General features: G+C 38.6%; 1 protein-coding gene across 2 annotated transcripts in view; it reads left to right on the plus strand.

Annotated features, from left to right (window-relative positions):
• TLK2 (tousled-like kinase 2) overlaps positions 1–16005 on the plus strand; it is a 158007-nt gene that overhangs the window by 57725 nt on the left and 84277 nt on the right. Inside the window, exons 3-6 of one of the 2 annotated variants that reach the window (XM_006833556.1) lie at positions 3661–3732; positions 10516–10585; positions 11597–11640; positions 12328–12423. In XM_006833556.1, the coding sequence (XP_006833619.1) occupies positions 3661–3732; positions 10516–10585; positions 11597–11640; positions 12328–12423 (282 nt within the window). The remainder of the gene's footprint in view (positions 1–3660; positions 3733–10515; positions 10586–11596; positions 11641–12327; positions 12424–16005) is intronic. The other variant, XM_006833555.1, reaches the window with a different exon arrangement.

A 16005-nucleotide genomic window follows, 5' to 3' on the forward strand; every position in this document is an offset into this window, starting at 1 on the left:
AAAAAAAAAAAATCAAATTGTGGTTCCTTGGAGGAAATAGTTTCTGAGGTTAGTGTTTAATATTTTTCTCATCCATGGATGTTGTCTTACTCCCTGGTTTTCTTCTGAAAATTAGCTAGTCTACAGTCTAAACCGCGTAACCATCCAAGGAGTAACTATTGTACTCTATATTCACTTGAGTAACAGAAGAAGAAGGGGGTCAGGAGTGGGGGAGGAATGGATGTGTGGGTAATTGCCACCATGAATTGCTACCTCCTCTGTAATGAGACTGAAAGAGCTGGATTATATGCTACCTACCATTCCTGGTGTGGCTGGTGCGGTGCGGTGGGTTAATGCACTGGACTGCAAAGTCACTTTTAACCGCAAGGTGGGTGGTTCAAGTTCACCAGCTGCTCCTCGGAAACCCTATATAGGATCACTATGGATTGAAATCGACTTGACGGCACTTAACAACAACAACACCATTTCGGAACATTTGGATCAAAGATTCCATAGAAGAATCTTGACCTAAGGGGTAAAATGGAGAACAGAAAATCAAATCCTCATAGATTTCAAATTTTCTGGAGCCATGGAGGCTGAATGAACCCCCAAAACTATTACTCTAGGATAACCTATGAACCATAAACTAAAAATAAACCTGAAGTTTTCTTAAAACCAAACAATAGTAAAGAATGCCTTGAGCATTGTGCCCTTTAAAGATCTAACTATGTGGTACAGCACTGCAGGATAAATGCACTGCACTGCAAGGTCAGTTTGACTGTAAGGTTGGTGGTTCAGACTTACCAGCGGCTCCTTGGAAGCCCTATACAGGGTTGCTATGAGTCAGAACCGACTCGAAGGCACTTAACAACAACAACATATGGCAACTTAGGGGTCAGTGAGTTCATGTTAATGGGGAGGGACAATAGAAAAAGGAGAGTGAGGTTGGCTGCACAACTTGAAGAGTGTAATCCTATTTCACATAATTGTATATGTTGTTGTTAAGTGCCTTCGAATTGGTTCCAGCTCATAGCAACCCTGAGGCATGACTGGTGAGCTTGAACCGCCGACTTTGCAGTCCAGCGCATTAACACAGTGCCACATCAGGATTCCATGTAGAAATTGTTAAATCATTGTTATGTTATTTTATGTTCTGCTATGTTATGTGAACACCAACAATAACTTATTTTAAAAAGAAAATTGAAAATCCACTCATCTCCTCCCAGCTGCCATTCATTACAGTCTTCACTGTTCTTGAGAGCACCCTTAGGCTTAAACGTATCCATTGCTTCTGTTAGGGCTGTCAAGACACTTCTAACTCATAGCAATCCTATGCTCTACAGAACAAAACACTGCCAAGTCCTGCTCCATCCTCACAATCATTGTTGCGCTGGAGTCCATTGTTATTACCACTGTGCCAGCTCATCTCTTTGGGGGGTCTTCCTGTTTTTCCCGCTGTCCCTCCACTTTACCAAGCATAGTGAGTGTCCTTTTCCAGGGACTGGCGTCTCCTGATAATATGTCTAAAATATGAGCACTGAAGACTGCCCATCCTGGCTTCTAAGGAGCATTCTGGCTATACTTCTTCCAACACAGATTTGTTTGTTCTTCTGGAAGTCCATGGTTCTTTTAATGTTCTTCTCCAACACCATAATTCAAATATATAAGGTCTTCTACAGTCGTCCATATTTACTGTCCAACTTTCACATGCATATAAGGCTATTCAAAATAACCATGGCTTGGGTCAGGCTCACTTTCATCCTCAGACTGACATCTTTGCTCTTGAACACTTTATAAAGAGGTCTTGTTGCAGTTGTTGTTGTTGTTGTCAGGTGCCATCAAATCGGAACCAACTCATAGCGACCCCATGCACAGCAGAACGAAACAATGTCCAATCCTGGGCCAACCTCACTACCGCTGCCACACATGATACCATCAATGATGCAGTAGATTTGCCTAATGCAATATGTCTTTTGATTTCTTGACTGCCTCTTCCGTGAGTGTTGATAGTGGATCCAAGCAAATGAAGTCTTTGACAACTTTAATCCTTTCTCCATTTATCATGATGTTATTTGCTGGTCAGGTGGTGAGGATTTTTTTCTGTTTGTTTACATTGAGATACAATCTATACTGAAGGCTATAATTGGCTAAGCCCTCTTTGTTTTCATTAAGCAAGGTTGTACCATGTGCATATTGCAGGTGGTTTAATGAGTTTTCCTCCAGTTCATATGCCATGCTTTTCATATAATCCAGGTTTTCAAATTATTTGCTCAGCATACAGATTAAATGAATATTTTGAAAGATTACAACACAACCCTGACACACAATTTCCTGATTTTAAACCATTCATCGTCCCCTGTCCTGTTCGAATGACTGCCTCTTGGTCTATATACAGGTTCCTCATGAGCACAATTAAGTCTTCTGGAATACCCATTCTTTGCAGTGTTATCAATAAAGCACGGGTAAACATCTTTCTGGTATTATTCTCTGCTCTTAGCCAAGATACATCTAACGTTGGCAGTGATAACTCTCCTTCCACATCTTCATGCGAATCTGACTGGAACCTCTGGCAGTTCCTTGTTAATATACTGTTGCAGCCAGTTTTTAATTATCTTTATCAAAATTTTGTTTGCATGTTATATTAATGATACTGTCTGATGATTTTCACATTCTGTTGGGTAACCTCTCTTTGGAATGGGCACAAATATGAATCTCTTCCAATCAGTTGGCCAGGTAGCTGTGCTCAGAATTTCTTGGCATACCTGAGTTGATTTGAGTTCCTCCAGTGCTGCATAAATGTGTTGAACAGTTTCAATTTCTATTCCTTCAATTCCCAGTGCCATGTTCTTTGCCAGTGTCTCCAGTTCACATTGGTCTTCTTCCTTCAGTACCACTGACTCTTGATCACATGCTAACTCTTGAAATGGTCAATTTGAAAGACCATGTCGACTATGTCTTTTTGGTACAGTGACTCTATATAGTCTTTCTGTCTAATTTTGATGCTGGCTGCATCCTTCAATACTGCAAGTTGAGGCTTGAATTTTTTCCTCAGCTTTTTCAACTTGAGAAATGCTCTTCCTTTTTGATGGTCTTAGTTAAACATCAGACTCTTACCTGCCTGTTTTCCTTTAGAGCCATTTCTAGAGGCTATAAGTGATTTCTTTTTAAACATAATTTTCACCATTTTTACTCTGAAATGGGTCAGCTTAGCTTCTCATGCTACAGTGCTGGACTTCATCTTTCCTGTTTTATTTTTTTGAGCTAGGGCTCATGCCTCCCTTAGGTGTGAATAAGAGCAGCATTCGCTTCATTTTGCCTTTTGATACTCTTTCTATAGAAGTCCAGAACTGTAACACACTCCTTAACACCCAACTTTCAGTTAATTGTGTGTGTGATGCAACAGGATTTGAGACTTGACTTCACTTACTGATTTTTCTGAAGAATGAACTAAGTGCCAGAAGTACTTCTAGAAGGAAAAGCTGCACTTAGAACCTAGAGAATTTTACCATGGGGCACAGTACTGTAGTTGACCAAGTTCTGTTGAAATTGACTTGGTGTTGTTGCAGTTAACACTTCATTTCTTTACCTAATTTAGATGTCAAAATCAGCAGGCCTCGTCTCAGTTTTGATTTTGTCTTTTAATTGAGTTGTTTTGAAATCTTTTTGTTTTTTTCTTTCCAGGGGCCGCTTAATAGTGAGTCTTCCAATCAGAGCTTGTGCAGCGTGGGATCCTTGAGTGACAAAGAAGTAGAGGTAAGAAACCACATTCTTGACTTGACTTTTATATTCTCAAGACTGAGTTAAAAGATAACACTGTGTAAATCTAGGGTGGGGGTGGGGTCATAGTTTGCATAAGTGATACCCCTTAGAGTTGTGTGCTGTTTGCATCTGTAGGTGTGCTTGACTCTGAAGGATTATTATTATGATGGGTGTTTTTCCACCACTACTCTGTCAGTTTGTCCTCCTGTGGTGGTTTGTGTGTTGCTTTGATTCTGGAAGGTATGCCATGGATGAAGCTAATAGATTGAAACAGATTAGGAAAGAGGAAGGTTGACCAGTTCTGAATATTTAGCCATTAAAAACCTTAAGAATAGCAGCAAAACATTGTCAGATACAGTGCTGAAAGATGAGCCTCTCAGGTTGGAAGGCACTCAAAATATGACTGAGGAACAGCTGCCTCCTTAAAGTAGACTTGACTTTAATGATGTGGATGGAGCAAAGCTTTTGGGACTTTCATTGGCTGACAGGACATGACTAAAAATGAGACGAAACAGTTGCAAATATACATTAATAATTTGAATGAACTGGAATGAACTAAGTATGAATCTTAGAAAATTGGAAGTTGTCAGAAATGAAATGGACACATTGTAGGCATTAGTGACCCGAAATGTCTAAGTATTAGCCCATTTGAATCCAACAATCATCTGGTTTACTATGCCAGGAACAACACATTGAAGAGGAATGTTGTTGCCTTCATGTCAAAAAGAACGTTTCAAGATTTATCTTAAAAGTACCATGCTGTTGGTGATAATATACTATCCATACGCCTAGGAAGACAAGTTAATACTGCTATTACTCAGATTTATGCACAAACCATTAAATCCACTAACTTCTGTCTGCGATCGATCAAATGTGCAATCAAGATGCATTGATAATTGCTAGTAATTGGAATACAAAAGTTGGAATAAAGAAGGATCCGTAGTTGGAAAATATGGCCTTGGTGATAGAAATAATGCTAGAGAATACATAATAAAATTTCACAAGACCAATAACTTAGTAATTGCAGATACCTTTTTAAAACAACATAAATGACATCACTATATGGAATATATAGAAATCAAGTTGACTACATCTCTGGGAAGAGACAGTGGAAAAGCTCAATATCATCAGCCAAAGCAAGATCAGGAGCAGACTGTGGAATAGACCATGAGTTGCTCAAATGCAAATTCAGGCTGATGATGAAGAAATTACACGTCCATGAGAACCAAAATGATAATGTTGTTGTGCTGTTGAGTCGGTTCCGACTCATAGTGACCCTTTATAGCATAGCTGAGCTTGTAAGTCTTTGTTGTTGTTATTGTTAAGCACCTTAGAGTCGATTCTATCTCATAGAGACCTTTTCAAGGAGTGACTGGTGGATTTGAACTGCTGACTTATGGTTAACGGTTCAGTTCTTATTCTGTGGCACCAATACCTCATCTTTTTCTCATGGATCAGCTGTAGATTTGAACTGCTGGCCGTGTGGTTAGCAGCCAAGCTCATAATCCTCTTTTGGGCTCCTTGAGAACCAAAAATAGGACCTTAAATATATCCCATCGGAATTTAGAGACCATCTCAAGAACAGATTTGATGGAGTAGAGACTAATAAAACCAAAAGAGTTGTAGGATGGTATCAGGAACCTCATCCATGAAGAAAGCAAAAGGTCATTAAAAAGACAAAAAATGGAAGGAAACATCAAAATGGATGTCAGAAGAAACTGAAACTTGCTCTTGAGTATAGAAAAGCTAAAGTAACCGGAATGAAGGAAGAAGTAAAAAAGCCGAACAGAAACTTTCAAAGGGCAGCTCAGGAAGACAAAGTATTAAAATGAAATATGTAAAGACTTGAACTTAGAAAATTAGAAGAACATGTTCAGCATTTCTCAAGTTTAAAGAACTGGAGAAAATTTCAAGTCTTGGGTTTCAGTATTAAAGGATTCTATTGGCAAAATACTGACCAGGGCATGTGGTACTATGAATTTACTTGGCATGTCTATCCAAAGTTTTCTTAAGGCCCACCAAATGATTGGGTATACAGAACTCTTAACACTGGGACTGGTTAATTTTGTCATTCTGCTAGGTTTTAAAGGAGCCATCTCAGAAGCAGAAACAGAAGAACCCAAGACTATCAAGAAAGAAAAGCCATGAGCAGAGTATGAGATCCCCACCTGGAAAAGCAGCAACAGCAGAGAAAGTGACATGGGCTCAGTAAAGCTGAGTGCCTGTGGGCAGCAGGCTGGCTTGCAGAATGTGTTCTTTGGCATTTACAGATTGGCTAAAGGAGCTTTGTGACCATTTGCCTAAGCAGAGCAGAGGCTGAGGGGCCACATGGCTGAGAGGCCAAAACAAGAGCAAGGTAAACTTGTATGGAGAACTACACTTGCCTCCTGAGTGCTTCTGATCCTGAATTGTACCCTGTTGACTTCTTTAATTGTGAATATTATCTATGAGTTCTATGTGGCCATTGCAATGGATTACCAAACCCAGATGTGAAGCAGAGAGCGCTATAGGAGGGGTGGTTGGTGTCAGAAGAGGGCAAAGAAGGTTGTAGGGTGTAGACGTAGGCACAACTGACCTGTACTTCATAGGAATCGGCCTTAGGTTGATTTTGAGTTTAATTCTCCTTGTGAAGCCAGAGGAAGTCTGACATGGCCTCCATGATGTTTTTTGCAACATAGGGAGCATCAAAAAGAAGATGGAAGGAATATACAGAGTCATTGTACCAAAAGAATTGGTTGATACTCCTCCATTTTCAGAGCTAGCATATGATCAAGTATCGATATTGAAGTCAGAAGTCCAAGCTGCATTGAAGGCATTGGTAAAAAACAAGCTTCCAGGAATTGACAGAATATAAATTGAAATGTTTCAACGAGCTGATGCAGCACTGGAGGCAGTCACTCATCTATGCCAAGAAATTTGAAAGACAGCTACCTGGCCGGCTGATTGGAAGAGATCCATATTTGTGACCATTCCAGAGAGAAATGACCCAACGAAATGTGACAGTCATGGAACAATATCATTAATATCACCTGCAATAAAATTTTTGCTGAAGATAATTAAAAAACAGTTGCAGCAGTCCATTGACAGGGAACTGTCAGAAATTCAAACCAGATTCAGAAAAGGGATGGGGTATCATTGCTGACATCAGATGGATCTTGGCTGAAAGCAGAGAATGCCAGAAAGATATTTACTTATGCTTTAGTAACTATGCAAAGGCATTTGACTGCATAGAACATAACAAACTGTGGATAACATTGCAAAGAGTGGGTATTCACAACACTTCATTGTGCTCAAAAGGAACTTGTACATAGAGCAAGAGGTAGTTGTTCAACCACAAGAAGAGGATACTGAATGGTGTAAAATTAGGAGTAGTATGCATCATGGTTGTATCCTTTCACCATACTCAATCTGTATGTTGAGCAATACATGGGAAACTGGGTAAGAATAATAATATGGCATCAGGACTGGAGGAAGACTCATTAGCAATCTGCAATATGCAGGCGATATAACCTTGCTTGCTGGAAGCAGAAGACTTAAAATACTTACCACGAAGATCAGAGATTACAGCCTTCAGTATGGATTGTATCTCAATGTAAAGAAAACAAAAATCCTTACAACTGGATCAATGAATAACATCATTGTAAATGGAGAAAAGGTTGAAGTCAGAGACTTCATTTGCTTGAATCCACTACCAGTACTCGTAGAAGCAGCAGTTAAGAAATCAAACAACTTATTGCATTGGGCAAGTCTGCTGCAAAAGACCTCTTTGGTGTGTTAACAAGAAAATGTTACTATGAGGGCTGAGCTGAGCCTGACCCAAACCATGGTATTTTTAGTCTTCTCGTATGCATGTGAAAGTTGGACAATAAATATGGAAGATTATAAAAGAATTGATGCATTTGGGGGTGGTGGTGGTGAAGAATTGATGCATTTGGGGGTGGTGGTGGTGAAGAATTGATGCATTTGAATTATGGTGTTGCCAGAAGAACAAACAAATTTTTCTTGGAAGAAGAACAGCCAGAATGCTCTTTAGAAGGAGAGAATGTTGCTGGAGGATTCAGTTCCTGGAGAAGGACATCATACTTGGTAAAGTGTAGATGCTCAATGAAAAAGAAGTAGACACCCAAAGAGATGACTTGACACAGTGGCATAATCAGTGGGCTCAAACTTAACCACAATTAACCAGATAACACAGGACCTGAAATGTTTCATTCTGGTGTGTGCAGATTGCAATGAGTTGGATTTAATTTGATGGCACTGCGGGTTAATGTGCTGGACTGCAAAGTCAGTTTGAACAGCAAGGTCGGCTAACCAGCCACTCTTTGGAAATCCTATACAGGGTAGCTGTGAGTAGGAACTGACTTGACGGTACTTAACAACAATAGCAATGTGAGTGTTGTGTGTGTGTCTAGTTGACCATCAATAAAGAGCAGAAAATTTCAACTGTAGCTGAATTAGTTTAAGTACGCTTGAATTTTAATACTTGTTCAACCAAGATGGGCCAGTGTAGTCTGGCTAACTTTAATAATAGAATTTGACGGTAGGTTTGTTTGCTGGTTAAGTGAAAATTCAGATTTTTTTTTTTTTTTAACTAAGCAAATAACCTGGTTGCATGGGCATGAGTCTAAATGTGCAACTACCAACTTTGCTTTTAGATAAGAAGCCAAAGAAATCATGAAGTTAAAGTTTATTGATTTTGTAGATACTTTATTGTGGGGGTTGGGTTTTAAGCTCACCTGTTACTCTTTGTCTCTTTTCAAGTAGAGATATTTTTGTTTACCTGTTGTTATTGAATGGATTCCTATTCATAGTGACCCTATGAGAGGGTAGAGCTGCCCCAGTTCTCAAGGCTGTAATCTTTACAGAATTGACTGCCACATATTTCTCCTGAGGAAGTGCTGGTAGTTTCAAACTTCCTACCTTCCTGTTAGCAGCTAAGGGCTTTAGCCACTGCACCACTGGGGCTTCTAGAAAGTTTTTATAGATTCCTGTATTTCTTCTTAGGAGCACTGGTGGCACAGTGGGTTAAACATTGGGCTGCGTTGGGCTGCTGACTGCAAGGTAAGTGATCCAAATCCCCTAGCCTCTTTATAGGAGAAAGGTGAGGCTGTCTGGTCTGGTAAAGATTTACAGTCTTGGAAACCCTAAGGCTCAGTTCTACTCTGTCATGTTGAGTTGCTGTATGTTGGAATCAACGTGATGGCAATGGGCGTGGGTACATATCTCTTTTATTGTGCTTAGGAAGTTGATATGACTTTAAAGAAGATTGGATAAAAGGACTTCAAGAAGTTTATGGAAAAATTCCATTGTCTTTTAATTCTGTTTCGTACAAACTTTTTAGAAGTTACCTCTTAAAAGTTTCATAAACTGATTGAAAGCAAAAAAGATAGGGAAAGCATTAGGGACATGAATGCATTTAGATTTTTTCCTCAATACTATTAGTAAATATTCTTTTCTATCATATTTGGAAGCAAAGAAATGATTTTAAAATTAAAACCTTTCAGGCCTAGGAGTCTTGGTGTTGGCTGTAGGATAAGCAGTGGACTGCAAAGTTGGTGGCTCAAACTTACCAGCTACTACTCAGAAACCCTACACAGGGGTTGCTATGAGTCAGAGCTGACTCTGTGGCACTTAACAACAACACAACCTTTCAGGCCTAGAACTGAACTCACCTCTGTAACATTTTCAGCCAAACAGGTGACAGTATATAGGGTGAACAGTGACACTCTGGAGATAGCACTTCTTAGGATAGTTAATAATTGGAGATCAAAAGGGTAGCATTTGCCTATGGACAGAGTTTAAAGCAGGAAGTGTTAAGAATGATGGAGGAATTGAAACAATAAACACAGAGAGAAAGTGGAATGAGTGATATTACTTTGTGGGAATTACAGCCAATGACATGAAACAAAATGTGTATGAAGTATTGAATGGAAAACTGATCTGCTCTGTAAACTTCTCCAATTCACAATAAAAAGTTTAAAAAAGCACAAATATTTGATTAAAATGTTTGAAACATTAAAAAAAGAGGATGAAAGGTCAAACACCTTGTATCTTTCATAACCTTGTAATTTCCAATGTAGTGGTTTCAAAAACTACCCCCATTTATCACTTACCAACATGGTTAGGTTCCAAAGACCAGAATATTAAGCAGAAACAGTTACTATGTGTAAATAACCACATTCAATCACAAAATCTCATTACAAAACTCCCAGATCAGATCATTACATATTGCCAGAGCACTGAGTATCATGTATCATGACCTATCCAAATTGATACATAACACTTAATCCACAACAACCTGTCTTAGTCTCTCCTCACATCTAGGCATTTGTTACTGCATGTCATTACTATAAGACTTGGTCACATAGAAGATAGTTTACTGTTGCTATAAATGCAAAAGTTGCATAATTAGATAATTGATAAATGATGAGTTAAGTATATTTGATCTTTGAAAGTCAAAATACAATAACAGCTGCTATTTGTGAGCCTACTACTAAATGCTAGACATTTATGCTTTATAAATATGCCATGTACGCTTTGCAGCAACTTTGATTTACAGCCTAGAAAATTGAGGCTCTGATATACTATAAGCAGTTTGCTCAAAATTCATACAAAACCCGTCCTCTTTCTGTTTCCCTGCTCTAAGAGAACACTGATTTAAGATTTGTCTGTGCCAGTTATGTCTCCTTATACACAGATATTTTGTGCATTTGTTCTTATCTTCATAATGTAAAAGATTTACTAATTACTAATTTTAATATATATGATATTTCACAGACTCCTGAGAAAAAGCAGAATGACCAGCGAAACCGGAAAAGAAAAGCTGAACCATACGAAACTAGCCAAGGTAGTAGTGATTCACACCAGTACAAATATTAAGTTCTCATGTACTTAGAATTTTCTCACTTACACTAAATAATTAGTTTATATACATGGATTCCTAACCAAAGGGAGATTTATGTACCATCAGGGAATATCAGACTCTTTATTACAGACTTGCCATTTGATATACACCTGACAAACAATGTCAGTTCTTTTGGGACTCTTGTTTTCCCTTTTATAAGTTAATGATCTTCTCGCCATAGGGTTTTCTTCTGAGGAAACCAAACATATTGTCCAGAAAAGAGGTTACATTGGTGTTTTAGCTAGGTCTTTGTTTTAAATCAGTGATTTGTTAATAATGGGCCACCAGCAATAGTTTCATTCACACTGTTGTTCTTTTCACCAACTGTTCTTCCTTAGCATTTATTTAATTGAACATTGGAACATTCTAGAATAAATCTCTAAATACAATGGTTATAATCCAAATACTTTTATATAACCAAAGAAAGAATAAATGGTTTGGCTCCCCCTCCCCCTTCTATTCTAAGAAATGGAAGTCCAGATCTGTTTGTATATTTTCTTTTTTATCTATAATAATTTACTCTTTACTTTGAGGGGAGAAATTCTCCCACAGTGACAAGATCACATTTTGTGTGTGAAATAGAATAAACTCTACAATGCTGATGAATTTGTATTGAGCTTTCTTCTCTCTTTGGTGTTAGGATTGGGTGCATAGACTATAGATTTATTTTGATTCACAGTTATGACATACATTTTGCTGATGTATTAATAAAAGAAAGGTTATTGAATCTTAAAGGAAAACAAGCCGTGAAAAATAGCTTTCAGTCTTACTCAGTCTGTAACTACAGGAAGGACATTGGCTCTTCTTCAGGCACAGGTGTTTTGGCTCACTTGTTAGACTGAAATCTGACACGTGAGTTGATAGCAGTTATTGAATACAGAGTGAGTGCATTTTAGTGAATGATGATTTACATGCATATTGGAAAAACTGTACTTACTTTGGTTTCATTTTCAGGGAAAGGCACTCCTAGGGGACATAAAATTAGTGATTACTTTGAGGTAAGTTAAATTATTTGGGAAGAAAAATACAGTGCATTTAAAAAAAAAAAAAAAAATCCTTGAATTCATGGAAAGCCTTAGAAAGCAATGTTATGCCTTGACTGTGTTCTCTTCCCCTTCCTTCCCATCTTCATCAATCTAATTCTGCCCCATCTCTTAGTAAGAGGAAACTGCTGCTGATGTCCTAAATTTAAATTTACATAATGTGTCTTGTCTGTGATGATATAAGAATTCACAAATGAGGATTTTACTTTTGACCAGACTAGGTTTCATGTCTAGCAAAGGTGGAAATGGAATGACTTGGACTTTTCTTTTGTCCTCTTTCCTGTAGTCCAGTGCAACATATAATAGTATCACTAACCCATCATTAGTGGTTTCTAAAGAAGACACCATCCACTATACCCCTGTATTGATGTATTTTAAGAAAAGAAGGAAAACCGTGTGTGTAACTTTCTAGCCATGTTTTCTTCACATCTTGGTACATTTCTGCTGGAGCTTCTTCTTAAAACTCTTGCTAAAAAGACAGCAAAATTGGACCTACATGGCATTTTCTCCCTAGGAAAAGATGTATTGATTTAAGGAACCATATAAAAATTAAGACCTGTTTGTGTACTAATCTTTTACTCTCCTTATCTGTAGCATAGTACTGTTTTGAATTATTCATATCCGTTTTTCCCTGTTGGCCAGTTTGCTGGGGGAAGCGGGCCAGGAACCAGCCCTGGCAGAAGTGTTCCACCAGTTGCACGATCCTCACCGCAGCATTCCTTATCCAATCCCTTACCGGTAAGCACTCACCTGGAGAGATTTGACACCTGTTACATGTAGGAGCAAGACAACCGAAAACACTCAAGCACACTTTCTCTTCATTTAATTACCCATGGGGAATGAGGCATTAGGAAGGAAAGTGCATTGTATTAATCGTGGATGCCTTACTTAGATTTAAATCTAGATTAATAAGTTAGCATTTTATAAGTGCTGGCTTATTCTCTCAGTATAGTAAATTGTCTCTAAGACTGCAGCTTAGTGTTCTGTCAAGGAAGTCATTTCCAATTCAAGCATAAGGTTTTTATCCGTGCCAAGCTTATTTGTTCCTTTAATAATTTTTTTTTTTTTAATGTGGTCAGCTTGTGGCATGTCAGAGCATAATCAGTAATGTCAGTAATGTAGAGATTTAGTGCTATACAGATTTGCTGTAGGTTTGTCTCCAGCTTTAGTAAAACGTCTTAAAAATATTATAGCTAACTCAGTGCTTTTTAATAAGGAGCAATTTTGTCTCCAAAGGGATATTTTGCAATGTTTGTATTCATTTTGGTTGTCATCATTGAGGAAGGGAAGGGAATATGCTATAGCCATCTTGTAGACAGATGTCAGAAATGCTCAAACATCTGACTAGGATCACCTCCTCCAGCCCCCCCCCCCCCAAAATAAATAAAGAATTATCTGGTCAAAAATATCAGTAGTGCTGAAGTTGAGAAGCCTAATTAATGTAGGGTTTTGTGTTAATTTGTCCCAGTGCCTTTGGATGTATAATTTGTTGATATCATATTAAACCTCTGTTAAACCCACTAATTGCTATGAGATCTTGGGGAATAGGTTGGAGGAAGGAGTCTTTCAGATCTGGTCTCTGTTTAGGAAAGTTACTTTTCTTTACCTTAGCAGGGTTGGGTAATACTACTCTTTTTTATAAATGATTTGGGCTTCTGTATATTTTTGGAGTATTTAAAAATACACTTCCTCCTCCTCTTGTCTCATAAAAGGTTGCATTCCATAGGCTGGTTATAAATTTTTGAAGCACTTAGTGAAAACATTGTACTGGAAAAGTTTGCTATTATTTTTGCTATCCTTACCATACTTTTAAATATTAGAATGTTTGATACCTACATCTGTTTTGGTAGGTTGAGTTTTATTTGATAACTAACTGGGGGGCCTATGTCTTTAATTTCATAAGTTCAAACCAATTAATGCACATATACATATATAGATACACACACACACATATAATTGGAGTCCTGGTGTGGCGCTATGGGATAAAGCACTGAACTGCAAGATTGATTTGAACCACAAGGTTGGTGATTCAAATTCACCAGTCACTCCTTGGAAACCCTATGGAGTTCACTATGAGTGAGCCCATTTGGTGGCGCTTAACAAAAACAGTATATGTATACGTTTTTTTCTCTCCAAGGACCTACTGGTGAGTTTGAACCACCAACCTTGTGGTGTGCAGTCCAGTGCTGATCCTACAGTGTCACACCAGGAGTATACGTATATGTTGTTGTTAAATGCCGTGGAGTCAGTTCTGACTCATAGCGACCCTGTGCAGGGTTTCCGAGGCTGTAAATCTTTACGGGAGCAGAAAGCCTCATCTTTCTCCCACGGAGCGGCTGGTAGTTTCGAACTGCTGACCCTGAGGTTTGCAGCCCTATTCGTAACGACTATGCTACCAGAGCTCCTTGTGTGTGTATGTGTGTGTGTGTGTATATATATATATAAGCTTATAATTCTCTATTTGGGGCACATATTTTGTAGAATTTACCAATGTGTATTGCATCTTCCTATTTGAAAAAATTTTTTTTCATTTGGTTAGTATGTGTCAGTTTAAGTGAAGTTTTATCAGAAGACAAAAATATACTCAGTGATCTATAGACACTTTTGCCAGCTGTAAGAATGGTGACTGGATTTCATCTTCATTATGTAAATCTAAGTAGATTAGATTTTGGGACAGGAACCAGGCATTCATTTCTGTTTTCCATTGCACTGAGGCGCTCTTTAGCCTTAGTCAGCTTAATTAGACGTTGCGGTTCATTACTATAACCACTGATTTCTGTGTACTCTCAATTCTCTTGACCCACTCTCTTTCTACATCATCCTTTCTGCAAAAAGCCAGCCTGGTTAATTCGAATGCCACACGTTTTCTTACCTGTCTCCAAGCAACTCAACATTATTGGAAAGAGCACACGTGCCCATACTGACTTGATCTCACATTGTTTACGACCACTAACCTTGAGTGCACCTACACCTGCTCCCCTGTCATGCTATAGTCAGATCCCTCTCCCAGAGGACGGGTTCATCCTTTTGTCATCTGTAAACCTCTTAACAGTACCATCTCCCCTCCATGGTCTCAGCTGATGGCCTCACTTTTTACTTTACTGGGAAAATAGAAGCAATCCGAAGAGTACTTCCATGTGTTTCTTCCCCAAATCATCCAAGTTATTTGCATCACTACCTTTCAGGATGAATCAACTTGCCTGATCTTCTCTTGGGCAGCAGTCAGTTCTCTACTTTGCATTTCCACTGGTGTAGTGATTTACACATTGAGTTGCTAACTGCAAGGTCAACTGTTCGAATTTACCAGCCACACACAGGAAGAAAGATGAGGTTTTTACTTCCATAAAGACTTGCAGTTTTGGATACCCTATACTGGGGCGCTATGAGTTGAACCAACTTGACGGTACACAATCACCGTCTCTACCACATCTGAAAGGCAACCTAAACCTTTGTTGCTAGGTGTCATCAAGTTGGTTTGACTCATAGCAGACCCAGTGCACACTAGAACAGAATACTGCTTGGTCCTGCGCCATTCTCACAATTGTTGATATGCTGGAACCCATTGCTGCTGCCACTGTGTCAGTCCATCTCATTGGGGTCTTCCCTTTTTTCTGATGACCCTCCAAATTACCAGACATCAGTCCTTCTCCAGGGATTTGTCCTTCCAGGATCTCTCCCACTTCACTACCAAAAACATCCATAGCTAAGACCACTCTTCCTACAATCTGACCTATTCTGGTAAATGATCATCTGTTTAATTCACAATAAAAAGTTTAAAAAAAAAGGAGCAGAGGGCTAAAATTTTGGGGGTGATGTGGGGGTGAAGAATATGTATAAATATACAGCTGATTGAAAATTCACAAACTACTACATCCCTGGGTGACCAGCATAAAGAAGAATGTATTACCAGCTCCTCAGATGCCCTCTGTTCCCTCCTTGTGTTCATTAGCCCCTCCATGCCAGGGGATTGTACTGTCCTGGCTTCTAACAGCTTAGATGAGTTTTTTCTGCTTTTCTATTTTTTTATGAAAGGAAACATACAGTCTTTTCCTATTTCTGGCTTCTTTTGGCCAACATTTTAGTGTGATAATCTTCCATATTGTGTCTTTTCCGTCATTCATTGTCCATTGCTGTGGTATAATTTTAATACCATTTTCATTTGATATTTTACCGATGTTTTTAATTAGGAGTTTTACTATGGCACTGTAGGATAAGTACTGGACTGTTAGCCACATGGCTGGTGGTTCAAACCCACTATCCACACTCCTTAAAACCCTATACAGGGTCACTATGATTAGGAATATTCTGATTCATGCCATT

This window comes from Chrysochloris asiatica, unplaced genomic scaffold, assembly GCF_000296735.1.
Source record: "Chrysochloris asiatica unplaced genomic scaffold, ChrAsi1.0 scaffold00007, whole genome shotgun sequence".
Lineage (NCBI taxonomy): Eukaryota > Metazoa > Chordata > Mammalia > Afrosoricida > Chrysochloridae > Chrysochloris > Chrysochloris asiatica.